This window comes from Calypte anna, chromosome 3 (genome assembly GCF_003957555.1).
Source record: "Calypte anna isolate BGI_N300 chromosome 3, bCalAnn1_v1.p, whole genome shotgun sequence".
Taxonomy (NCBI): Eukaryota; Metazoa; Chordata; class Aves; order Apodiformes; family Trochilidae; genus Calypte; species Calypte anna.
Window position 1 is genome coordinate 6,279,398 of NC_044246.1, and position 26,494 is coordinate 6,305,891.

Below are 26,494 nucleotides of genomic sequence, written 5' to 3' on the forward strand. Positions count from 1 at the left end.
TTTTTCTTTTGGGAGTTTTAATGCCTGTAGTGAGACAATGTTGAAACTTTGCTGTAAATCAAACTGATGTTTTAGAAAGATGTGTCAGAAAGATGTGTCAGGCTGAGAGAAACAACTTACCCAAGCTTTATTCTAAAATAAAAATCACATTTATTATCACAAGTTGCATAAAATCAGATAGATACAGCTTTTACAAAAATGTTTGATAGAAAAATATTTGTCTAAGTACAATGTGTGGTATTACAGGAATAACTCACTATTGCTGTGCCTTTAGAATAAAGCTTCAAAAGAAGTGAAAGTTCAACCAAAATACTGAGTATATCTATTGCAAATGCAGGTATCACCTCTGGAACAAACTACATTTACTCATTCAAGATCCATTACAAAAAAATAATCCCTTCCTCTAACTGACTTCATAATATAAACCACTCTGCAACTCTGCTGACAGTTTTGTTTGGGACTAATTAATGTAAAACCATTTCTAAGAATGAAACTAGTCCTACAGTGACAAACACTCCATCTGTGCTGGGAAAGCCAATTCCTGGTAATTGGAACTTCAAGGAACAGTTGCCAGATCCAAGGAGTCAGAACCTGACTGGGATGTCTCAAAGGTCACTTAGTTTAGCATGTAGTAAATACAACCCCCACAAAGGTCAATGATGATGCCTGCAAGACTTCAATTTGGTTTATGGGATCAAAGCACTTAACCTGTAGGAGCATATCCTGCCCTATCCACCAGGGATTTATCCATTTCCAATGTGATATCAGCAGTTACAGTTTCAGGTACAACAGATGTTATTGCAGTGTTAGAACTGAAGCAGCATTACAGCCTTTCACTGTTGCTATAAGCCAAGTGCAGTTGAAACACTCAGAACTTTGCTACAGCTCAGTGGTAGCAGCAGTTTTCTAATTTTATTTTTTTTTTCCCCTTGGCAGAGTCTATGACTATTCAGAGGGTCAAAGGATTGCTGTATCGCCTCCTGAAAATCCCTGGTTCAGAACTGAAACTCTCCTATGAAAGTTCTAAAGTGAGTTAAAAATGGGTAATTCAGCAATAAAATACTGCATGCTGCTAAAGGTCAACAACATGTTCTCAAATACTACCTAATGAGATTGGTTTCAGTTAAGGAGGGCAGTCTTCATGCTGCAATTTAGGACCTAATTTCATTCCTGAAATATGACAGATCCCCCCTGATTACAACTGCCTGAGCTATATTTGGTTTACATGAGCAGATTTTCAGTTAAAGTCTGATCCAGGTGTTTGTTTTTTTTTTTTTCTCTTTCTTTTTTATTCTAGTTGGAAGGAAAAGAAGTTGAACTTGACAACGACTTAAAGCCTCTGCAGTTTTACTCAATAGAAAACGGAGACTGTGTGTTAGTAAGGTGGTAAGAAGGGATTTGGGAGGCTGAGGGAAAGCCAACACTGCAACCACAGGAGAGTTACAGAGTGCTCCCAGGCAGTGTGGACAGCCTGTGCCTCAACACACCTCTAGGAGAACATGACTTTCATGCCTGGCACCAGAGAGATACACAGTAAAGTTTGAAGCTCCTAAATGTAGCCATCAGTCTCCATGACAGGATTTGCCTTTGGCTGAATTGTCTTCTTGGAGAGATACCAGCTAGTGTGTAAATGGTTCAATTAAATAAAACTCAAGGTAACCCTTTTACCAAGATTTTGTATTACCTTTCCACTGGAGTGGTGAGAATTTGTTTTACTGAGCTTAGCACATGTGTCATTGAGATCTCTTTGCTTTTAAATCAGTGCTGCACTGAAAGAGGCTCCCTGCTCTTCTCCTTTCCATCTACTTCCAAAAACCTTAAAGCAAACAAAAGAAAGACAGCAGTGATTGTAGAAGTATCTACACAGCCTTAGACTATTTAAGGTCAAAATCTGTCAAACCCTTATTCTACCCTACAGCATTAACATACCACAGTATAAATAAGTTCTCAGCATCCTGCAAGGCATTGCTATTTGTTTTACATTCTTCAGTGTGCTGTTGCTCAATCTTGCTTCACTTCCTTCCTCTTGTGTGCCCTCTGATTCCTATGTAAATTCCTACCTAATAGAATACATTGAGCTATCAGAAATTCCTCCAAGTTTGCAGTAGTTCAAGATTTGGTATAAGCAAACTTTGATATTGTTTTTAACTAAACTGATGATAGTATAAAGAAATTAAACATAAATCCTAACCCCTAGTAGTCCCAGCCCCTGCACAGATGAGGACAGTCCCTCAAACAGCACAGATTTGCTGCAGCAAGATTTACCAGAGCCCCAGGTGCTGAGCACAGCTCTGCACTGGATCCTGGTACAGCTCTAGACTGAGTTAAATCAGTAGTACTTTAGTTTACAAAAACCAGGCCAGTTGGCATTCTTATGTGCATTTATTAATTACAAGTAGGTCTTTGACTTCATATAAAAAGGAAATTTTTTTTATCTTAAACATTTTGGTATTTGTCAGATCAACATTATACTATAGAAAAAGAATGGTATCAGTCCACTTGTAATTATCAAAAGGGATGTGCAAATATTGTTATACTTTAGTTGAAATCCAACATTTAAAAGATACCTTAATATTCCTTATTGTTCCAAGAATGAATCCAAATATACAATTTTCCATGATCATTATATGCTACCCTGTTTTCCAAGACAAGTCCATCATCTTTCCTCACACCTACAAGGATCTCCACACAGTTCCTTTAATCTCCAGAGCTCTTTCAGTTCCTGTGGAGAATACTGGGGGGAAGACAACATCCCACTCTCACAGGTCTTCTCACACAACCAGAGACTGTCCTGTTAGAGAGAGAACCATTCCAATAGTTTTTCTTGCAAAAAATTCAATCTTCAACAATCTTCACTTCCCACAATCACATTTTCACTGTTTCTAGGCAACAACCTCTCCACACAAAGGTCACCAACTCAAGGTTTATGTCCCTCTCTGGTCTGCTAGACCTATTCAGAGAACTTGGAGAGTGGAGATGAGGGGTGCAGTGGTGGAGGATTGGTTTGTGGCTTTCCTTTCAAACACATCGTGACAGGTTTTTTTTTTTCTTTTCTGGATTTTAATCCAGCAGATGTTTGTTTGTTTGGGGGTTTTTGTGTTTTGCTGGGGGGGGGGGGGAATTCAGGGTTGTTGGTTTTTTTTTGAAAAAAGGTAACTTTTCCCTTTTTTAAGCTACTTGGAGCAAAAGGCATCTTTCTGGAAGATCAGGGAATTTCATCAGACTTACTTGATAGCGCTTGGGTCCTACAGCTGCCATCCAGATGCCCATACTCACATCTTCACCCTGAGGGAACATATTAAAGTGAAAAATACAGATACTAGCACCAGAAAAGCATGAAGTATGACTTTGTAAAGTAGAATAAGTGGCAGTAAAATAATGGTTAACTATAAAAGCCTATGTCTGACTGTTTTCTAATTGTAAACTAAGCCTCCCAGCTTTCCTGTGCTAATAATTGTCCTTGGAAGAGAGTACAAAAAACAAGATGACAGCTCCAGAGGTTCTCAGTCCAAAGCACTTGTGCTTTGACTTAGAACAGACACTAAGTACAGCAACCAAAAGCACTGCAAAAAGCCACCCTTAACCAGGAGAACCCAACACTGACACTTGAGCAATGTTCTTTCCAACTCACCCAGTACACCTGCTGCTCCCCAGCCCAGTTTAAGATAGAAAAACTGAACCAATGCTTTAGTACCTGGTATGTCTTTAATCTGTCAGAGTTGCTTGCCAGCCACTGAACAATGTCTTTAGAGATGACATAGCCAGACCCACAGGCAAAGGCTGGATATGCAGGACTTGGGTACTCCAGCTCTTGCCATTTCCCAGTGCGATCAACTGCCCAGTTTAGTCTGAAACTGAAGAGGATGTCAGATGTTTATACAGAGTCCTCTGTGAAACCTATGAACACTGCTAACAACTGAAGTAACACTAAAAAATACTAAGAGAAAGTAGAAGGTGATCCTAATTATAGTACCTGGCCTTATTTCTCTGTGGCACACACCTCATCACAAAAGCTGAAAATGTAACTCTTGTGTGGTCTCAGTCTTGGGTAATAAGAGAAAGTTCTCAGAACAGACACAAGCACAACACAGTCAGGTCTTCAGCATGTCTGCACCCACAGGTGGGTTCTGATCCAGGTAAAGGCAAGTGGCTCACCTGTGTTTTGTGAGACCTTCAGTGGCCAAGCATTTTTGGTTATAAACACCAAGCTGCCTGGTGCCTCCAGCAGCCTGGCACATCCAGCAATGTTACACAACCCACTTTCCTAATAAAACAAGTGGCTGCTTAAAAACCTCTTCTCCAAATGAAACTCAACAAAGCAGAAGGCCAGCAAAGGCTGCCACCACTGAACTACAAAAAGCCTTCCTGGCAGTCACCTTCTCTAAGGAAGATTGTACTTACAGCTCAAGCCAGCAGTGCTCTATCTGCACAGCCTCTCCACAACAAGCCTCTCCCTTCTTCGCCAGGCAGTGTGGCAAAAAGTTTTTGGTTGCTAACAGGCTGCCAGAGACCCTGTCAGACTGCTGTGTCAGGCAGGGAACAATGTCCTGCTGCCCTTGTTCAGGAACAGGCTGCTATTGCACTCCTCTTACCTTACAAACACTTCATGCACCCCCAGCTAAGTGGCACAGCTGTGGTGATGCAGCAAGTTCTCTCCCTGCTTGCAAACAGGTTCAAGAATTGCTGGATTCATCATGAGCACAAGCAGGTAAAAGCTTTATTTAGTGAGCTACTAAGAACTGTCACCTGACAACAGCTCCATAAGGGAGGAATTATAATTACAATCCTAATATCAATATATTTTATAGTTATATATTAGATTATTTATAGTAACTAATTATTGATCAGTATACTATAATAAATCACTAATAGATTATTAATAACAGTACTATGTTTTATATATTCTAATATAAATAATTATACTCCATTGTACTGACTGGCAGACCTGGTACCAGACTTCACACATTCACAGCTGAAGCTGACATGATAAAGCACCAAGGAGATAAAAGTCACATCTGATACCTGCACTCACTTCAGCCTCAGTACCTTCCACTCTTGGCAGTCACAGCAGGAAGGGTGCAGCCCCCTCAGACTGAGGGGCACCTGCTTTATTAATCACTTATCCCTCTGTAGTGATTTCAGGGTTGTTCACTACACTTTACAATTAATCGAAAACTCCAAGTATCTGAAAGTTTTTGGGGGCCTAATTAAGGTCAAGAAAAGGTGTTCTGAACTCCCACTGGTAGCATGGCCATAGATGGGCCAACTGCAGTGAATTGCTTTTTTGTTTACAGCATTCATATTAGATTCAATCTCCTTCAGAAAGAGCTTGGTACATTCTACCCCATTATAAATTTGTTCATCTGCAGAGCTGATCTCTCAAAGACACCTCTCTCATGCCTGGAGGTGACTGATCTTTTGACTGCAGTTTTAAAAGAAAATAGCATTTTATTAAGATAATAATATTCTTTCCAAGATGAACCAAAAAGTTCTGAAGTAGCAAACCTGGAGCATTTGTTTTTTCCAGCCTACAATCCTGAAATGCTCATGATTAGCTAAGATAACCTTTTAAAATGGTGATATAAAATTAATGAACAAATCCACTGCACAACAGAAAGTGGGATCAGAAAAGGGCTGTTAGCTGAGATCACATCCAAGCACTGCTCAGTCCAAAGCATTCCCTTCCCAGCTTCAATGAGCTCTCACCCTTGTTTTCTGCTAGAGTAAGCTGATCATTTCTGAATTCACTAGAACTAGGATAAGTTTCTTCCAATAAAGGAACTAATTAAGTATTAACATTATAAGGAATACTGAACAACAAACAAGAAACTAGAGAGCAAGCTTAGTAAGACACTGACCATTCTGAGCCACCTAATTATGCACAAGTTTAATACAGGAAAGGGAATTTCACTCTAGAATTCATGAATTAAAGCTACCAATTTGGAGAGCAGCAAAATGGGTAGCAAGGCCTGTCATAAACTTCAAAATAAAGTGCTGTCTAAAAAGGCAAATTTATTTCTCCTGTTTACCCCATTTCCTCAAGCTCTCCAGAGAAATCACAGTGGCTTCAAAAAACGTTTACAGTTCTAGAACATATCTGTCTTTTAACTTTACTGTACTGCTGGAATACTTTTATTTAAGTACCACAACAAAGACGTATACAACACATTTTAAAACTAGGTTAGGTATTCAGCAAGTTCAACTCATTGTGAAGTCATGCTCTGGAAAGCTGTTGTGAAGGACCAGTTTCTGTATTCTGAGGTTCAAAGTTTTACAAATACCAAAGGTCTGCTTTTTATAATTAGCTCCTATATGGAGAAAAGTGGAAGCCACATGAAAACAGACTTAAAGCGATAAACCATTCACTAAAGACATGGTATCTCTTGAGACAAGTTAAAAAAAAAAACAAACAACAAAAACAACTCACTTTCCCCACCAGATGTTTGGCCTGTCCAATTTCTTCTGCATTATTCTGTTAAAAACAGCCTCCAAATCAATGTAACAATCATCATCTGTCTTCAGCAGCAAATCAAAACTTGTTGATTCAACTGTCCTGTAACAACAACAAAAAAAGTGATGAAATGCTGAGCTGCAGCCCTCAGCTACACAACAGAACACTCCACAAGTTTTTTGGGAAACAGAGGTGGAAGGAAGAGGGAAGGAGTGTCTTTCCTGCCCTTGACTTTTAAATTTTTTTCCTGACAAGCTGACTGCTTGTCCTACAGAGAAGGAGCTGCAGCCTACAATGATCTCACAGCCTGGATTTGTGTATGAGCTGAAGAAAAAAAATCTTGAAGTTTTCTTCTCCAGGACAGATGGTGGATTTACTAATGAATCCATCTTAAACAGCACTGACCCCAGAAGGATATGAACCCCTGATGATGACAGCAGCACAGCTGTGAAAAGCCCATGGCTGCATGGCAGTAGCTCCTCAGGATGAAGCAGTCAGAAGAAACACCTGTGGGAACAACTTGGTGCTTACTCTTCCTCAGTAAAGTATCCCTTCAAATATGAAAGAGAGTAATCTTTGGCTGTCTGAAACCTGTCACTTGAAAATAACCAAAAAAGCTTGAGATTCTAGGGATTATTCCTGGGTTTTAAAATGTAACAAGAAAGACATTTTCCTTAAGCCTTTTATTACTAAATCTTGAAAAATTTGCTAACAAGAAAGAAATGACCACAAAGATCTAAGAGCTGACATTTGAACCCTTTTATTAGAACTGAAAGACCATGGTTCAGTTTTGCAGTTACATTCATAACCATGACATTTGTTAAATAAATGCATCATCTTTCAAGCAATTAAGTCTGCCAGCTATATTTCTTACTCCACAGCAACATCAATTAATTAAAACAGTTGTCTCAGAGTAGTGGAAAGAATTGCAAATTAGAGGCAGTAACTTAATAGATTCACCACTATGTAATACACTGTGGAAATTCTTCCTCTCAACCTTCCTTCTCCCCTGTTCACAAACTTTTTATCCTTTCCCTCCACTCAGCACTGGTGAGGCCACATCGGGAGCACAGTCTGAGGCTCTGCAGTACAAGAGAAACTCTTAAGTATCTGAGCTGGCCAAAACCCAGCCTTTAAAAGAGTAAAACTGCTAGTTTTTAGTCAAACTAATTAAAAAAAGTTACAAGGAGACATGAAAATTTTCCTAAGAGCAGAAGCCTGCCTTGCCAGCTCATGCTTATTTCAGGCACCTTCAAGGTTCAGCAGGCAAGAAATACAGATGCTGTTATTTCACTCGCTACATTCCCCCAGAATTGTGAGGGAAATACAGTTTAATGAAGTAAATCACATCAGGTATGTATTTCATGGAACACATCAGATAATAAGTATAACAAACTGGATCATCTTGCACTACAAACACCAATATTCCTAAGAGAAAAAATACTTTTCAACTTACCACCTGTAGAAGTTCAGCAGTTTGGCTGGAACAGTTCTGTAAGTGTCAGTAACATCTACAAAGACAATATCACCATAGGTACTGCTTTCTTCCTTTAATAAAGCATCTTCTTTTTCAAGACTTTTTATGTGACTTGCAAACCTTTCTGGGCGAGTATGGAGGCTTTTTAACAGAGCATCACCTTCTGAAAGAAACAGCACCCATGGTTAAACAGAGATGCTTCATGTTTCACAAGTTTCTCTTGGATCATACACAAAAGCTGAAGAAGTGTTCAACCCTATGGGGTTATGAAAATCCTGCAATTAATTTAAAATTTATCAAATGTTGAAAGCTGCAGAACAACACAGAAACACATTTTTGCATAAGGTCTGAAAGTTTAAAGTAAAAAGGTATTCTCTTACTTTTCACTAATAGAAGTATTCAACTTCTTAAGATTCTTCACATTAAAGAGCTGTCTGGGGCTTCACTATTACTCTTACCAGCAGAATAAAAAAGCTACTGTTATATAAATTATTCCTAAGTATATATAGTGCAAAAAAATAAACCCCAAAACAAAAACCAAAAAGCCTATGCTAAACATAATAGAATTTATTATATTTTAATGTATCATAGGTGGTCCCTGCTGAACCACACTTCATAACTGGCTGCAGGTAAAAGCTAAAAAAATATTAGAAGATTACTGAAGTTCTTGGTAAGGAGACATGTAGTAATGAAGAACTTTTTGACAAACAGGATGAAAGGGCTTCAGCACACCTCAGTTTAGGGTCCTACACAGATGACAAGGTAAAGGGCTGCCCATATACATGTGCCAGGCCTAGAACACTGGCATCACACTCTGAAAGTCACTGCTTATGTTGGCTATGATGGATCAATAAGAACACATCAGCTTTAGTGCTTTGTGGCCCAAATCTTAACTGGAAAAAGCTCCTTTAGTCTCTGAACATCGTGCTGAACTAAGTGTAAAACAGCAAGAGCAGGATGAAAAAGAAGGCTGTATTAGGCAGTCACTGTTTCACAGCAGTTAGCATTAAACATTAATGACAAAATACTTCCCACAGTAGCAGGACAAGAAAAAAAAGGTGAAAATTATTGGGGAAAGATATTACTGCACAGCGTTTCTCAGCTCGGGTTTGGGTAACAAAAAACAAGGACAGAGAAAAGACTTTAGGTAAAAATTGTGATTTTGTTAATAAAAAGACAAAGGGATGCAAATCAGCTGGAGCACCTGACAAAGGGAAAGCAGAGAACTTCCACATCAGGACACTGACATTAGGCATAAAAAGACAGAAAGAGATTGCTTCTACCAAGAGCAAACTTAGGGTTATCAAGTTCATAGAGGTAGTATGAATTTTACCTCAGAAAAGTAATTTATAGTTTTTGTTTTATCACTGTGTCAAATGTTATGCAACACTTTGCAGACTTACCTTGAATAGTGTAGATAAAACCACCTGCTATTCCTTCCACACCTTCTGTGAATTCATGTGGCAGTGACCCTTCCCCTGCCTGCCAGAGACAGATTAATGGAAAGAATTCAGTTTATCTCTCATTACTGATGTGGTTTTCCCTGCAATTTTAAGGTGAGTTTTCTGGCAACTGAGAAGGAAACTAATTTAAAGATCTTCTGGTTAGGTACCTGCACACTGAAAGACTAAGATTTTTAACTGCAAAGTTCTGTGGCATTTTTTGAAGCTTCACCTAAAACCAGCAGCTTGTTTTCAGTGCCACTGAAACTTTTAGAACACTAGTTTTGAAGCTGAGAGCAGAATGTACTTATTCTGTCTAAATAATACAGTGTGTTTAAGCAAGCAACATTTTTACAGAGCAGGCTTTTTTTTTTTCCACAGGCTTTTCTGCCAAAAAGCAAAAAAAAAACAGGCTTAATTCCATTGATTGGGATTTTAGCACAGGATTTTTGACCTATATTTTGCCAGTTCTGATATACTAATACTGCTTCACACCTGAAGAAGACAACAGGTGAACTTTTCCCCCTTCATAATGAAAGAAAATGCCACTTACTGGCAGCATTTTTTGCATTCCCTTCTTCTTTTCCCAGGCAAATTAAAAATAGAAATATGATGAAAGGGAAGGTGAGGTGACTTACTGTAATGACTCTGAAAACACCCCCTCCATCATTCACCATCACTTTATGAAGGTTTCTGGAAACAAGACCCTGAAGATCCTGGCTTTCCCACACAATGGTACCTTCAAAACTCTGGTAAGAGAGCAAAATTCTGTTATAAAGGTATGCAAAATCTTCAGAGGAAGAAAATCAAGCAGTTTGGTGGGTTTTTTTTAATTTTAGAATAGTCAACTTCAGGCAACATATAGCTTGAATGCTCAACATATGTTTTACACTTCAACAAAAAACGTTGCACATAAAAGAAATAAAACTGCAAAACTCTGTAGTATGTATTTATGTTTTTAAGACTAATCATGGATCTCTATATGAGGAATATTAAAATTTTAACAGAAGCCCAGTGTAAAAGGCTTTGGCTTTCTATCATCATTAAGATAGCACCTAAAAGTGACCTGATGTGGGTTTTTAAAAATCAGCTACAAAATCCCACATTACAAAGAGAATATGTTAAAACAGAGTTGGAAATAAGTGCTGCTGTTTAGCTATCTGCCAAAACCAGAGATCTGAGATTCAATCCTGACATCAGCAAAACAAAAGGAAAATACAGCCAACTTTATCCTGGCAAAGCTGTCAGAAGTTACTGTAGGAGAGGCACAGAACTCTGACCTTACATCTTGGCTGGTGGGGAAAGGAGGAAGAAGAGAGGTGAATATCTTTAAAATTTTCTGGTTTTAACTGTCAATTTAAGTTCTGTCGGTCCATGGCTTTTAAATAGAGAGATTAATATATATATATACACATACACCTGTGTGTGTGTGTAAATCCTTGCATTCCATCTCAGCTTGAAGCCAATCCACCTAACAGGCCAACTATTGCCCAGTTTATACAAGACAATCCTTGAAGACCCCTGAGAACATGCAAAGGGACAAGTAGCATGGTGTACAGGTAACAGGACTGACAGTATTGCATTTTTAATCTTTTAAAAAGTGATTTCACCCAAATGACAAGGCAGCATAAAGCAGCTGTAGGGCTATCATACTACTGACTGCTAGATGAGTGCATTCCATTTTGTTTCTCCCAGTTTCACAGGAAAAGACATGGCAGTCAGTGTGGAGTGTGGAACAGAGAAACAACTTCTTTCAGTGATTTGCAGATGCTCCTTTGCTGTAGAAAGTCTGTATACTTGACACACCATTAAGCCCAGGCTTGGAGCTCATCTCAGTTCTTGCTTTCCTCTAGAAGTAGGTCTTAATATCCACAGCAGGCTCAGTACTTAATGACAGCTGCATATTTCAGAAGCCTCTCATCTATTATTTATAGTGCCAGCTTTATAATCTAATAATGGAGCTTGACAGTGTTTATTCAAGCCTGACTTGCATGCTCAGTGCCTTCCCTTTGTTTGTTTAACTACCTGTCAGTTATCAAAACAAATGAGCCACTAACCAAGACTTTTTTTCAGTGGCAGGACCCCTGAACACCTGCACAGTAAAACCCATTTGCTCAATTTCTCCATTTGCAGTGGCTGTGAGCTCCCATTCTAATGTCTTCTCCTGTAGTGACAGGGCTCTAATCCTACTTCTGTGCTGTGTGTACAGACACAACCTTTGGTAAGCTGTTTAGTGACCCTGAGAGTCCTTTCCCTCCTCACACAGAAACAGCAGAATTCTCACCACTGACTATTACTGATACAGGCTTCAAACATGTAACAAGAGTCTTAAATCAGTTATTACCAGTCAACCTCAGTGCAAAGTGTCCTAAAGCTGCAAACTATCATTATTTTCCAGATTGACAGCCTTGTAAGAAAATTTTCTAATGACTTTAGCCTTCAACTATTCTTATTCTAAGCCTTTTACTATAAGCTGAGGTATGAAAATGCTTGAAGCAAAATATTAGTGGTGCACCTGAGACTGCATCATCTGTTTTTCCCCATCTAAATTCCAGTCCTGCTGCTGCCAGAGTGCAGTGGCATTTGCAGTGAATACTGAACAGGTGTACTGACATAATGCAGCTCTGCCAAACTCCCTTCCTCATGTTCAACAGTGCTGTGCTCTTTGATTCTCCAGCTACTCCCCATTAGTAATACAGCATATGCATAGCAGGGAGACCCATTTTCATGCAAGCAGTCAGAGGCTTTTTGACAAAGTAAGTGCATTGCTAAGGCTTGGCTGTAAGAGCCCCTGTGTGAGTTTTAGTTATCTGCTGGTGGTTCTGCTCTTCTGCGTTTTGAGTCATTCCAAAGCTGAATGATCAATTCTGTCTCTGACAATCTGGCTTGCCAGATGCCTATTGTAATGCTGCAATTCCTTCCCTTTGCCCAGGATGAGCAGAAAGAGCAGCACTTCAGCTGGAAGACGAATGAAGCACTTCAGTAGTCTGTACAATCCATTACTTCTTGAAGGTGGAAAGGCAGAGAATGGATACTGTCTCATAAACCATCTCGTGGCAATTAAACAACTCACTAAATGTAATGCTCTCAAGAAAGCAGGTAGGAACACGTGGGCATTCCATCTCCTCTGAATCATCTTGTATGGGTTCAGCATCTTAAGTATCACAGGAGACTACATGCTGTGCATAAACCCTATTAATCTACATCAGAAACATCATGTTATCCTGTAAGCATTCAGCACGAAACGTATCAGATTAAGGAAGCCCACACAAAGAAATATATGAATACTAATATCCCCTTTCTAAATGAAATCCTCCCCATCTGCCTCTCAGGATAAATGCAGTCATTTGTAGCAAAATTACAACTGCCTAGATTTTTAGTATCTCAGAACAAAGTCTTACAGGGAAAATGCTTACATGTCATCCTACCAAATTACTGGGTAGCCCATAGTCATTTTAAAAAAGTGAAACCCCTGAACCATTTTGGTATCAAATTAGATTCTCAAAACATATGCACAAACTACTGCAAGAGGTCTGCTCACCCAAAAGGTCTCTTGCCAACATAACAAACTTGGATAATATTCAGTAAAAACAGTTTGAGGTGATAAACCAATTAATCAGCTGCAGATTGCTCTCAAAAAGAGCAGGTTTCCAAATGCATTCATTCTTACAAAGCCAGAGGAATATGTCAGGGATTAAACTGGCCTCAAATGTCCTCTCCTCCCCATCCTCTCCTGCTCCATTCTTTCATAGAACACTTCATTTTTTCCATACCAAAACAACCCAGACCTAAACACAACTTACAGATATAGCAGCAAGGACCCAGTCAGATAGGAGAATATTTAAATGAAGAGGAGAAACAGCCTAAAATGTCAGCTGACACATCTTGTGAGAGATCACTTGTTCATCACTGGGAACAATTCCTTTACCTGGACACAAGTAGGTTCTATATCCCTGTATCAAAATGCCACTCTTGAACTGAACTCCAAGTGCCAAGGAGGATTAAAAAAAATAATAATAAAAAAAAAGAGTTTAGACTCTGCCTCATGAGCTTAGCTAATGGACAAGCAAGGACAAGCTGAAGGACAAGCAAGCTAACATTCACTGCTGTCCAAAAAGCAGTCTTCTACCAAACTTCTGAGGGGTACCTACTAAAAACCAAAACAAAATAAGCAAACTTCTGCCATAGGGTGTTAACAGGTTTTAAAACCCCAAATGTCAGTCTTCTGTGCACCATATACTCTGCCTAGTGTATCCCAGGTAGACAGTACTAAAGATGTTCTAGAAAAAGTTCTAATATTTGTTTCCTTGCACAGCTCAATGACTGAAAGATTCTTCACTAATTCTGCCAGAAAATTAATAACAAAAATTTCAGTATCCCTTAGTAAGAGCTTCTTGATTAAAACAATTCAATTAACACTGTCATTACAAATGTAACACATCATATCTTGCTTGTCTAAGACATCAGAAGCAGAAAACTCATTTCCAGCTGTTCCCTAGAAATCCCTTTTCCCTGCCTTGTGTACTTATGCCTGAAAAAGCAGGAAGGAGAAAGAAATGTCCCATTCTCTGCTAAACTCTCCCACAGAATGGAAGCAGGCAGAATTTTCACTCAGTAACTGAAAAGGTTTCTGAAATTGCTCCTATTTGTCAATGTACTTTTAAAATCAATTTGTATTTCTCAGGCTTTTGCTTTATAGGTACTGATGAGATGGTGAAAAAGCCATTCTGGATTTTAGCATATTCCCTCAACTATCATTCTAGATGTTTTCACTTGTTCTTTTCTGCCTCAAGTAAAGGCCAGTTTTAATCAGTCAGTCTCTTCAGCTGACTTAGAGAGAATTGCAGGCAGTTCCAGTACTGCACATACCTCTGGCAAAATGAACTGCTCCACTGGCTTGTACCACAATCTGTTCACTTGCACTCCAGAGCTCGGTGGACTGAAGCGAGCACTGAAGAGAGCTTCCTGTGAACAACAGAAAAATTTAAAAATAAATTAAAAAAAAAGAAAAAACAAACAAAAAGATACATTTAAAGTTCTGTGTGATTATACAAATCTTTATCATCTCAGTTACTACCTTAGCAGAAATTTTATTCTCCTAAAAGTCAACTTTCAAAAGATATCCATAGTGCTCTTACCTCGTGTTCTGCCTGGTACAGTTTTACAGTGATGTTTCTCTGAAATCCCACCCCATCAGCTTCATAAAATACCCCAAGACTGGTAATGACAATGGGGTAGAGTACACGAAAGTTCACACTGACAACTCTGTCTTCCAGTAGCACAGAAGGTTCATCCTCAGGGAGACTGAATGCTTCAATTTCCTGATTCAAAACTGAAGGAAACAGAAAGGACAGAGGTCAGGTTAAGAAAACTTCATAGTTCTAAAGCTGGATACCCACTAAGCACCCTGGATACATGCACATATTCTGATTAATTAGCACAGCTCACAGGTGCACAAGGATAAACAAATGCTGGAGGTTAAGAAAATACAACTTGCTGGAGGCTGCAGCAAGGAGAAACTCAGAGTGATCCAGTAATCTGAAGGCTACCAGCAGTTGCAAGTCAGTGCCTACCTAACCTCAAGGAAAAGACTAGAAACAATAAATCCACATAGTGAAGACAAAAATGCCATTTGACTGCATGAGTATCTGTGTATAAGCATATTAAAATAATTATTCATGTATCAAAATGGCATACACCTCCACTTAATTCAGCTGACTGCTTTTTGGCATTATTGTCTCCCTAAGCCTTGAGGTAGCCCTTATTCCTGGGAGACTGGCTAAGAGCTGATGTTGCCATTCAAAGAGAAAGTAACAGAAGTTTAATTTCATGGTGAATCATGGCCTAAGTGCCAAGCAGTCCCTAGTTAACTTGCAATTAAAGACCAAAATTAAATAGAAAAAAAAAGGTGGCAGGAAGAATTTACAATTTTAGTTAAGAATCTTTTTATGGCAACACTTAATTTTTCCCCTGTGATATATTTCTTAATTGTTTTCTCTCTAGAGCACAATCTGAAAAAGCTATCAGCCAGCTTAGAATTCACTTTGTCACCAGAGGAGTCCATCTTGCCACTTTCTTAACATTTGACACTAGACCAGGCCATTCAAGCTCTCTCCAACTTCACTTTACACAGAGATTGAGTTAAAAAAGAACATTACATGGGGGACACTATCCCCTAGACACAGGGGATCCATTAAAAGTCTGTGGCCTCTCCTCCACACCCCCAAAGATCTCCCTTTCATGCCTGTAACATTCTTAGGAATATTATGCAGCTGATCAGACAGCAAGTTCTAGGTGACATTTACTTTCAAGACTTGCTGGCTCAGTTAAGCACCCCAAACTACTATCAGAACAGATGCTTTGTTCTAGTTCAGAGCACTGAATTTTTACAAGTTAACTGCTATACCTGGGTTGCTGATGTTCAGAAGTTTGCAGGAGTAGGGGTCTTCTCTGTCCTCCACTGGCACAGCACAACCATGAGCACCTATTATAAACTTCACAAGGACACTAAAATAATTTGGTTTTATTAACACCAGTTCTCTTCCCTCCTCCCTCCAATTTTCATAAATTTACTTCATCACAACACCCTGTCTTTCACAGGATTAAGGTTACGAACCCCTTGAAAATCAGCAAGGAGAATGTGTACCCAGAGCAGCCACATCAATCTCCTCACAGGGGCTGAATTCCAATTCCAAACCCACGTCAGCTTTTTACATTACACAACGAGGATGCAGGGAGACTGACAACTGGGAATGGGATTCAAGACAGCCAGCACATGAAGCAGAAAAAGACCTAAGGCAGCACTGAAGGATCCTGAAGGCCTTTCCCTGCCTGGTTTTGTTACTTAATTTACGATTAAGTATTCAGCATTCAAAAGGCAATGAAACAAATAATAATAAGGAAAAAACCACACAGCACCAAAGTATGAACCCTGACTCCAGACTATTCTAATCAAATGTCTCAATTTTGGGTAGCAGCAAAAGAACAGCTTGCTCTTTCCAGCCCCAATCATGGTTGTGCCACAGGCAGGAGACAACAAGCAGAATGAAGAGCAAGAGGATCCTTAGGTTGTTTTTCACCTAGCAGCTAAATATCCTCCTGGAACTCCACATAAACTACAGAAGGTGCTTCACTCCAAACTGCATGCTTACAGCACACCTGTGAATGGTGAAGGGCCTTCAGTTCTACCAGGATGAGGTGTATCAGTGTTTCCAGGAGGAACTGCAACAGAACTTTATAAGCAAGAAAGAGCTCTCCATAGACTGAGGTTTCTGCAAGCAGTCAGGAGGGGTTCTGTTGGTCATTTACACTGCAGCAGTTTGATGCACCTGAGTCAGTGGGAAATAAACCTGAACAGTTTGAGGCTGTTTTAAGAGTTATTTTGTGGGTCTCTCACCAAGTGTGATCCTGCCTGCTTTCAGGTATCCTGCCTGACTTTGCAAGTTGGTTACCTTACAAAGTGCACAACACAACACAAAGAAAGGGAAAGTCTTATACATCACTAATGAACAGTGGCAAGTAATTGCAAAACCAAACAAAAGTGAACAGTCATTTCATTCCTTCTACAAAAGCAGTTACAGCCCAGAACAAGTATTCTTATGTATTACTAAGCAGACTTTAAAAGTTAGTTTGAAATAAATTATCAGAATACAAGACACTCACAAATAACTCTCCAAAAAAGGAAATGCTTTCCAAGAAAAAAAAAAACAAAAAACAAGCAAACAAACAAAAAAAGAGGTAAAAGAAAAGAATAAATCAAGTTATTTAGGCATTATAGTCTTCCCTGCCCCTCAAAGCCCCAGATCACAAAAGAGATTACCGTTGGCTCAGCCCAGGATGTTCTTTCAGATGCTTGAACCAAGTGCTCCTTATGACATTGCGCAGTTCATGATTGTGTCGAGCTGACAAAACACCTACAATAACATCATAATGTTTCAGCTTCCACTGAGGAAAGAAGGCCAATGGACCTAGAAATACAAAGTGACAAAGATTTATTATTTGTACATATCACTGCAAGCAATAATGAAAACGTGTCTCAGAAGTACTGGGAGCCTGAAATACTAAAAGAAGAAGAATTACTACTGAATTCTTGATTCAAAATCAGGGAAACATTTTCAACATGCCATAACCTTCACTAGCAATTTCAGAAAATTTTACTGCAATGCACTAAGCAAGTCACTGCAGGTAAAAAAAAAAACAAAACAAAACAAAAAACTGAGAAACTGTGACTCATAAAGCAGGCAAGAATATAAACCTTGGTTTTGAATGACAGTTTCTTCCATTCTTCAAATATTTGAGTGTCTGTCCTAAGAGCAAACTGTCCCTGGAGAAAATGCTCTTGCTAGGCTTATCTTTCCTAATCAGCCATCAGAAACCTTGTGGGCAAGCCACATGGTCCTACTGTTCCCACTGCAAAACTCAAAACAGTGTGGGCTTTCTGCTTGCTCACTGATACCTCCTCCAGCATGATTTATCCTAAAGCCAGGAGGCTTGTCCTCAGTGCTACCAAGCCTTCCCTATTCAAGCTCACTATTATTTTAGCCTAGTAAAAAAATATTTAAGCAAGGCCTGTCAGATTCAGAAGGATGCCCATTTCCCCCCTTCTTTCTAAAACTGCTGGACTACCTTTCTGCATCATTTTAATCGAGTGCATCAAGGCCCATCATCAATAACCTTTCACATTTGAACATCACTCTGCCTTCACACAGGGTGTTACATCCCTGCACAGAGGAATGCTCTGGCTTCACTCACAGCTGGACATCACTGCAAATCCATTCTGTAGCTTGTGCTGTTTTAATTTAAAGATCATGAAAGCCAGACTTGATTTCAAGCAAGATTATGGAAAGACAGAAGCCTGAGAAGCTCTGACTTAGAGCTTGCAAACAGCAGGCAAGTAGCTAAAATCAATTTGCTTCTTTTAATTTCTCAGACATTCCAGAGTCAAGATAGATTTATATTTAGTTTTAGCAAAAGATTGCTTTCCTCTCACTTTTTTTTCCCAGTAGGCTGCAGATAAAGAAAACAAATGTAAATGTGAGGGCCCACTGAACTACTGCCTGCCACACAGGCAAGAATTTCTTTGAAGAAACCCCTCATTTTAAAGAGGAAAAAAAAAACCTGCCACATCTGTGTGTACTCCCACTAGAAAGAGATGAATTATAATCCAGATTCTACCTTCTATTCAAGCATTCCCTTTCTCCACTTTGTCTTGTTATAGCTGCTCACTAACCTTGGACCCCACAGCACCTGCCACAAGAGCTGCTGGGCCAGACCACACCAGGCATCCATCCATCCATCCAGCCAGCCAGCCTTGTAGCTCCTCCCCAGGGTGCAGCAAAAAGGCTTTGGCCCTGCTCTGCTCAGTGCTGAACCAACACCAAGAGATTTCAGACCATTTTTTTTGTTGTTGTTTAGAGGCTACTGATAAGATCCTCCACATCAGGAGAGGTAAATGAGAGAGCCACATGTTTACAAGAATACAACATTAAAGCAAATTCCTTTGTAGTCTCTTAATTCCTTCTGACACATCCTCTTCCTTTCCTTTTCCTTCATCCATCCTTTGATTATCCTTTAAACAGCCTCTGTAGCCTTACCCAGAAGCTTTCCAATATAAATCTCACAGGAGGACTAATGTGTTTATAGACTGCACAGGAGGTATTGTTTACACAGATTTGCTTTTTAAGATATCACTTTTAATTAGAAGCAGAACCATTTCATTCAATCAAAATTAAAAGAAAAATAAAACTCAGAGCAGAACTCAACGGGGTTACTTGACTCAGAACAGCATTAATTGGCTCAAATCAATCAAAAAAGCAACCTAAAAATAAGCTACTCAAATAATATATATATAGTTTTAATTAGTTTGTGTTTTAAAATGAGTGAAGCTTTTCCTTATGAACCATTCATGTGGGAACATTAATGCAACAGATGCTTCAGAATTAATATCCTACTGCTTTTAGAACAAACAGCTCCTTCTTGTTTTAGGCCACCTTCAGGCTTAGTAAGGTGGCATTACAGTGGTCTATATTCAGAAGGTTGTCTAATAAGGGATGTCATTGCACTTTTTAAAATCACTGAAAATAGGAAAAAAAATTAAAAAAGAAAGCTTACTTTCACAAAAGCCTAATGAGTAAGCTCTCTCCTTTTCCTATGGAAAAGTAGGAACAACATGTGCTAAACTTTCAGGAAAAGAGATTGTCACATCCTCTGAACTAGCACTATTAAAAATGCTAAAAATGGGAGACAAAGTGAGAGGCACAGGGAAAACAAAAGACTAAGGCTACTTACTTATAAGAACAATTAAGATTATGTGAATATATATCCTTTGATACAGCATAATTTAAGAGAACATACTGCTCACCTCCAAGACAAAAATAACAATTTAGACAAGCAATCAATACTTACCACTGGGGACCAATCTAATTTATCTTCTGTTCAATTTTGTGCAATCTTAGGCCAACATTTTAAGTGTTAGTAATAGGCTTTAAAATTACATACTGTATTACCCTTACCTTGAACCGTTTGTGAACGACAATTAAGCCTTTAAATTTTCCAATTAAAAAGACCCAAAAAAACCCCCAAACAGCTGCTGAGATCCATTTAATTCTGTACAGCAGCTGCCAAGGAACACTATTGTCAGCTCATAGACTACTGCAGTTCAGACTGCCAGAGTCTGGTGACACACAGTTGATAAAAAGTTCCTACAGAAGTTTTCCTGAGCTGTGATATTTGTTAGGACAGGCTCCTGCACAGTTCTCTGATGTCTGACCATACTCTTTTTCTGCTCAGTATGAGCTGAAGCAAGACTTTGCTGGATTCTTGGTCATCAGTTTTCATAAAACTGGGTTTAAACACTCATCTCTGGGAACCCCACCTGTCTGTCTAGCTTGAGAATTACCAACAGATCCAAGTTAGGGAGAAACACAGGAAAAAGTAAATAAATGACTATAAACCACAATACTGCACCCTTAGAAAGCAAAGCAAAAGATGCAGAGGTGTTTCCTGCTGACATGGTCATGGACAGAGGTCACTGCTAGTCCCCAGTCAGATCTTAACCCCCTCAGCAGCAGCCAATGCTCTTGAAGTTTTTCACCATCCCAAACCACAAAGATTAACATGCATCCTTTCTCCCTTTGAGACTGATTCTCAAGTAAAATGTCAAGTTCAAGCTGTTAATTATATTTACTGCCATCAGCTGGAGATGAAAAGACTGAGAAATCATTTAGCTTGATTCTGTCAACAAACAAGGTAAATATGATGTTGCTGCACACATCTCTCCTGATGAGACCCCCTGCCCACTAGTAAATTTGCCACTCATTTCCAGACAAGTCTGCAGTGCCCAAAGTGATTTAAGTTCCCACACTTCATGGAACTGGACTGGAAAGAGAAAATACATACTGTTAGTGCTTCCACTGAGACAGTGCCTTGTGGAGACTGTCAGACAACAGAGAACCTCCACAGGAGACTGCAAGAGTGAGCTCCACAGAAGCTTTTTATTTTTTCCTCCAAGAATAAAAATCAATGAATGGAACTAAGTAGGCCAGGCAGAAGTTATTTAGAACCTTCTCAACTCATTCACTTTGTAAGATAAGGCTAAAGTGGAACAACATCCCCCCCCCCCAGAAAAAAAACAAAAACAACAAACCACAAACAAAAAAACCCAACTCATGGTTATCTCTTCCTATTCTTGTGATTCTGTAACCACATCCCTGTTTGTCAATGCCTTTTTCTTCTGTGCTGTTTTGTGAAAGATCCAAACACAAAGGAAGGAATTAACTGAATATAAAGAAGGTTTGTATTCCCAGAATGCTGACACAGGCAGAAAAAGAACAAACCAAAGAGCAAAAGCAGCTCTTTAATCTTCTTCCCTCAGTAATCTGCTATAGCTCATCTGCATTACAGGTTTCTCTGCAAACAGAGCTACAACCCCCTCTGCAATACCTGCTTTATACCAAAATGTGCACCTCTGGCTTCTGCAGGATCCAGAAGGATCCTTTTCTCTCTTTTGAGTCAGACAAGCCTTTAGACAAGCTTTTAAACAAGCTTTAGAGATCCAAAGAGGAAAACCTCTGCAGGCAGAGTTGTTTGGTTTGGTTTTTTTCACATCAACAGTATTCCCTTAATGAAAGAGGACAGCAAGGTCTTTCCAAGTTGCAAAGTGACAGTATTGATGCTGATGGGATGATGGTGCTGTAAACATTAATGACAGAGCAGTTGCACTCTTCCAGACAAACCTGGGCACAGTGCCCTTTTTTTGAGGGGAGTGTTGGTGGAATACAGCACCTTTATCCTTTGAAAAGTGGTTACCAGTCCCTGATGCCATGGAAAAAAAAGCCTGCTGCCAGGGAAGGCTACTTGCTTCCTTCTGACTGCTGCCTACTCACTCGGCAATGTAGAGGAGAACTGGTGAAGAGTCTCCTCCTGCCACAAGCCTTGTCCTCCAGCTCTGGCAGAACTGTCACTCTTTTCTCCCTGCTTTAAGGCAAAACACAAAAATGCAGCTATAGTGGTGCTCATTAGCAGCTTGCAATGTCTCAGACATCCACAGAATAACTGCATACTAAAAAAATCCCAATTCAGTTGGAAAATACTGTCATCTTAGTTGTGGTTTCTTTGTTAATTATTTCATGTCCATCAGAGGTGAGTTGCTTGTTTTTGCTGGGATGGCCCATCCCTGGAAAACAATGTCATGGTGAGATATCATAGGTGAAGGCTGGGGAACAACTTTTAGGCAGAACTGCACAGCTATGCCAATGCCAAACCTGACCTGTTGATGGGAGACTTAAAACCACCAGCCTATTAGTCTTTACATGCCTAGAAAAGATGAAGTAACTCCCTGACCATCCCTAACAGACAGGCTTAACAGATTTCTGACACTTTTTCTCAAGTATCACATTTTGGCAGAATTTCTCCTTAGAGCACAGCATCACATATAACCTTAGAGTGTGTTCCTACACTTTGATCTTTCAGTACTGAACAGCCAAAAACTTTAAGCTCTCTGTCCCCCTCTCTCACCTGTCATACCCACAAGGTGGTCCAGGAGAGGGACAACACTAATTCTGGAAGGCAGATCACTAAACCCCAGCCTAACCCACCCTGTATATGGTTCCACTAGAAGAACATTCTGAACCACAGGACAACAGATGGCATACAAGCAGGTTTTTTTTCAGAAAATGGTGCTTCTTCCTCTGTTGCATAACTATTCACGAGTAAAAGATTGAGTCTGACGAAACCAAGAGGGCCAATTCTTAGCTGCCACACACCCCCAGAAATGTGGCAGGAATAACGTTTTAAAGGGCATTAGCATCAGCAAAGTAGCAGCATATTAAACTGAATGTGTGGGGCATGCTAACTAATGCCCTACAGTGAGTAATTTCCTACTCAATAAGACTTGTGCCATCAATTAAAACACACAATTAGCAATGAATCCACCTGGAGTGCTAAAAGCAGGTCTGGCTGTTCTTTCTCAAGTTTCTGAGGTCATTTTATAATTAGCATTTATCTAAGAGTTTTACAAAAACTAACCAAAGCTTCCTACCCACAAACTTCCTTTCCACAGCAGTTGTTTGGAACCACTTAGAACAGGTCTTCAATAAAACCTGAAAGCTTCTTCTTGCTCAGAAGTGGGAATTACAGTCCCATTAACTGATGAACAAAAAGAAATGAGGGAGCCACCACTCAGGACACTGAGGCAAAGGCCTCTGGTGTCAGAACTGATCCTGTTTAATTTTTTCCACTTAATAACTACTGCCTACAGGAAATTTACCCAACAAAGTGGAAATGATTATGAACAGAAAGAAGGTACTTACTTCCAATAGAGGAAGAGAAGTAATTGGGATGAGTGAAGACTGGAACACTGTTTACATTTCAAGTCATCTGAGCTACAGACAGCAAAAATTAACTGCTTTCCAGAAATGGATGGCCTATTTTCCAAGCAGAGGTCAGAAGTACCTGAATTGCTCAGCTTGAGAAAACAAAAGTTTAAACCAGACACGTTTGATCTCTATGGTTACCTGATGGAGATGTACTTGGAGGAGAAAGGCTCTTTTAACTGAAAGGCTTAAGAACAGAAGGGCATAAACCAGTTGCAAGGAAGTTTATGCCAGAAATGAGAAAATATTTCTAATCAGGATAAGAAGCTTCTAGAATAACCTTTTCCTCAGACTGCCAGGAATCCAAGTCAACAAACAAAATGCCACCTCAAGCCTTCCCCCAATAATTGCGGGCTGCCTGGCTGACATTTTAAGATAAAGATCAAGAGCTGCTCATCAGAAAAAGTAAGCAGCAGTGGTGGCCAGAGATGGCTATTCCAGTTTTGTCAGTCCAATGAAGAGAGTCAAAGATGTCAAGGTAAACGATCACTAAAAGAGGTTACCAACTTTTTAACAACTTCCCCTTTGTGTTTGTGTGAGCAATGACTATTGAGAGGAGAATTAAAATAGAACTTTTGTTCATTCTGATTCTGACCTCCCATAGTAGCTAATTTTGCAGCTGTTGAGACACTACACAACTACTGAGACACACAGACACTGCACAGGAATACCCAGGAACATCAAAACAATGCATTTTTATGTCACAGTTATTGTAAAACACTGTCTTGTGATCAGATTTAATTTTTATTCATACTAGTGTTTCCAGGTAGTAGGTAATAAAAAAAAAAATTAAATGAAACAAGACTGCCTTTATCATACAGTACCAGAGTTTCTAAAGTAACTTCATATTTAAAAAGCCTTTTAATGAATAAGGATATTTCCTACTCCTGTATATGAATTTATTAATGTTTCTAAAACACTGTGAATAACAAAAAAATACAACACAGAATATATCAGAGGTAAAAGAGGTCCCTTAACTCATCCTTCTTCCTCTGCCAAAGCAGGCACACCTACAGCTTGCATCTTCCAGAGTACTTTGAAGGCTAAGGGGCAGACTCCTCCATAAATTATCATACAAGAATCAGACCTACAAAGAGACAGCACATGTACAATATTGACCATTTTCCTACAGATGAAAGATGCTCCCTTTTCATAAGAGGTACCAGTTTTTCTCTCCTAATTGTGAATATATGACTCAATAGGTTACAATTAAATAAACCTTGCACAAACAAAACATATTTTCAGTATTAAAGAAAGTTTTTTTTTAAATCCTGGTTATCCTAGCATTATCCAATGCAACCCAGTTTCACAGGAACAAAAACATACTCCAATAACTGTTTTAAACAGTGAACCTCTGACAAGCAAAGTTTGTAGTGGAAGGTTTCCCCTGCCAAGAGGTTGGAACCAGATGATCTTCAAAGTTCCTTCCAACCTGAACCATGCCATGATTCTATGTTTCTTCTCCCCCTCCCCAACTGAGAAACTCCTGGGTTTTCCCAAGAGCTGTTTGTAAGCGAAAAACAAATTTCTGCAGAAAAGGTCATCATGAAATTCCACACTGCCACTTCCAACTACAAATTAATGCACTGGAAGTTACAAAAGCAGCACCGTGAAGGATGAGGAACAAAACCAGCCAGACAATTCAAATGCACTTCAGGCTAACAACTAGAATTCTTTCGTTAATTCAGGCGTGACTGCTGCTCATTTGCCATGCAATGGCCAGAACACAGAGACACCCATAGAGCTCTGCAGCCTTCAGGGTACCCAAAATGCACTGACCTTGCACTTTCCACACCTGTGTTAATAATTACCACTGGAAACCTGCAGATTCTCATTTCCTCACAGCTGTGTGCACCCTGCACAGGTCAGAAACTGTGGCTTTGTCTGTGAACAGGCTACTAAACAGTCTTTAGTCTCAAGTAAAAGAAAAAAAAAAAAAACAACAAACAAACCACCATTTTTTCCTTATTATTTTTTCAGATGTCTTGTAGTGCATTTCTTTACGTTCTCAAACAGCACCCATGGGCAGCTGACAGAAGTTTCTGTCCCAAGAGATGGGTGCTCCCACCGGGCACGCAGACTTGCGGCCTGAGAAGTGCAATCCATTTTGGGAAGAGCACAAGATAAGCTCTCAGGGATCCGATTTCCCTCGAGTTGGATCACGCCCGATCCCATGAATAGCTTTTTACGCCACAGGAGTATTTTAAAGACCACTCAGGCAAACGCGGCACGGTGCGAAGAGCCGTATTATTCCTAACGTTGGGAACGACACGAGTGAAATCGGTGGGGATCCCCTCCCAAGGCTCCTCAGGGGTGCGGGATTCAGAGGGAGCTGCCGCCCCACCGAAAGTTCCAGCACACCCTGGGGAACCACGCACCGCGGGTGCCCCCCAACCTGAGCCCCAAAGCCAGCGCTGCTCTCCACCGCCCGACGTAACCACCGCTGCCCCCCATAAAGCCCACGCCGGCATTCCGGGCGCTCTTCCCCACCGGGGTATCCCCCCCTCTACCCCCAGCAGCCGGCAGGAACCCTCCGGTAGAACCGCTGCCCCCCGCCACAGCAAGGCCGGAGCCGCCGGCAGGGCCACGGCGCGTTACCCCGCAGGGGGACACCCCCGGCCCGGGTGCTTCTTTCCCGCAACCCCACTGCCCTCGCCCGCTCCTCACCGGGCTCCTCAGGGGTCGGGGGAGCCCTTCCCGCCCGGTGCTGCCGCCAGCCCCTTCCCTACCTGCCGGGTGCCTCCCGGGGCCGCCGGGGCAGCTGAGCAGCAGCCAGAGGTGCAGCGCGACCCCGAGCGCACAGGGGCCCAGCAGCACCAGCCAGTTTCGCATTGGCCGCCGCGGCAGCCACCCCCTTCTCCTCCGCGCCGGCCTCTCCCCGCCGCGCCGGGGCCACGGCCCGAATCGGCCGCCCGTGGCTCCTCCCCGCGCCGCTGCCGCCGCCGCCGCTCTGCCGGGCCGGGCTCCGCTGCCCCGCGGCCGCCGGGAGCTGCAGTCCCGACCCAGCCCCGGCGGGCAGCGGCGGGGCGGGCGGTGTCGACGGCCGCCTACAGCCCCCACAATGCCGCGGGACGGCACGGCGAGGCCCCGGGTGGCTGAGGGGAGCGGGGACGGCTCTGCCGCGCACGGCGGGGAGGGACGAGCCGAGCCGAACCGGGCCGAAGGGGTGTCCGCGGGGGAGTGCTGTGGGAGCCCGGTTTCACCTCAGGATTCGCGTGGCAAAGGGAGCGGAGACGTCGCGGGAGGGAGGGAG

At 40.9% G+C, this 26,494-nt stretch overlaps 2 protein-coding genes across 7 annotated transcripts in view; one reads left to right on the forward strand and one right to left on the reverse strand.

Annotated features, from left to right (window-relative positions):
* The window catches only part of TBCE (tubulin folding cofactor E), a 51,539-nt gene extending 49,874 nt beyond the window's left edge, over positions 1-1,665 (forward strand). For all 5 annotated transcript variants that reach the window (XM_030448025.1, XM_030448022.1, XM_030448021.1 and 2 more), the window contains 2 exons: positions 937-1,028; positions 1,298-1,665. In XM_030448025.1, coding sequence (XP_030303885.1) covers positions 937-1,028; positions 1,298-1,390 — 185 coding nt within the window. In that variant the 3' untranslated portion in view covers positions 1,391-1,665. The remainder of the gene's footprint in view (positions 1-936; positions 1,029-1,297) is intronic.
* On the reverse strand, positions 110-26,197 carry B3GALNT2 (beta-1,3-N-acetylgalactosaminyltransferase 2). 2 transcript variants are annotated; one of them, XM_030448027.1, is made up of 12 exons: positions 25,971-26,197; positions 17,190-17,337; positions 15,777-15,877; positions 14,509-14,702; positions 14,240-14,335; positions 10,009-10,119; positions 9,332-9,410; positions 7,908-8,091; positions 6,428-6,553; positions 3,695-3,854; positions 3,229-3,285; positions 110-2,791 (listed from the first exon to the last, which is right to left on the reverse strand). In XM_030448027.1, the coding sequence occupies exons 1-12, from the start codon at positions 26,071-26,073 to the stop codon at positions 2,657-2,659; spliced, it is 1,494 nt and encodes a 497-aa protein (XP_030303887.1). In that variant the 5' UTR covers positions 26,074-26,197; the 3' UTR covers positions 110-2,656. The 2 variants fall into 2 exon arrangements, with proteins under 2 accessions (XP_030303887.1, XP_030303888.1); XM_030448028.1 differs by having other exon boundaries at positions 17,190-17,283; positions 25,971-26,163.
* Positions 26,198-26,494: the final 297 nt, after the last annotated feature.

Coding starts and splice junctions, on each gene's coding strand:
- B3GALNT2 (XM_030448027.1), bottom strand. CDS start 26,073: ATGCGAAACTGGCTGGTGCTGCTGGGCCCCTGTGCGCTCGGGGTCGCG. Junction 14,336..14,508: donor TGTACCAGGCAGAACACGAG/GTAAGAGCACTA, acceptor TGTTGTTCACAG/GAAGCTCTCTTCAGTGCTCG. Junction 3,855..6,427: donor CCAAACATCTGGTGGGGAAA/GTGAGTTGTTTT, acceptor CATCCTCTTCAG/TTTCAGACTAAACTGGGCAG.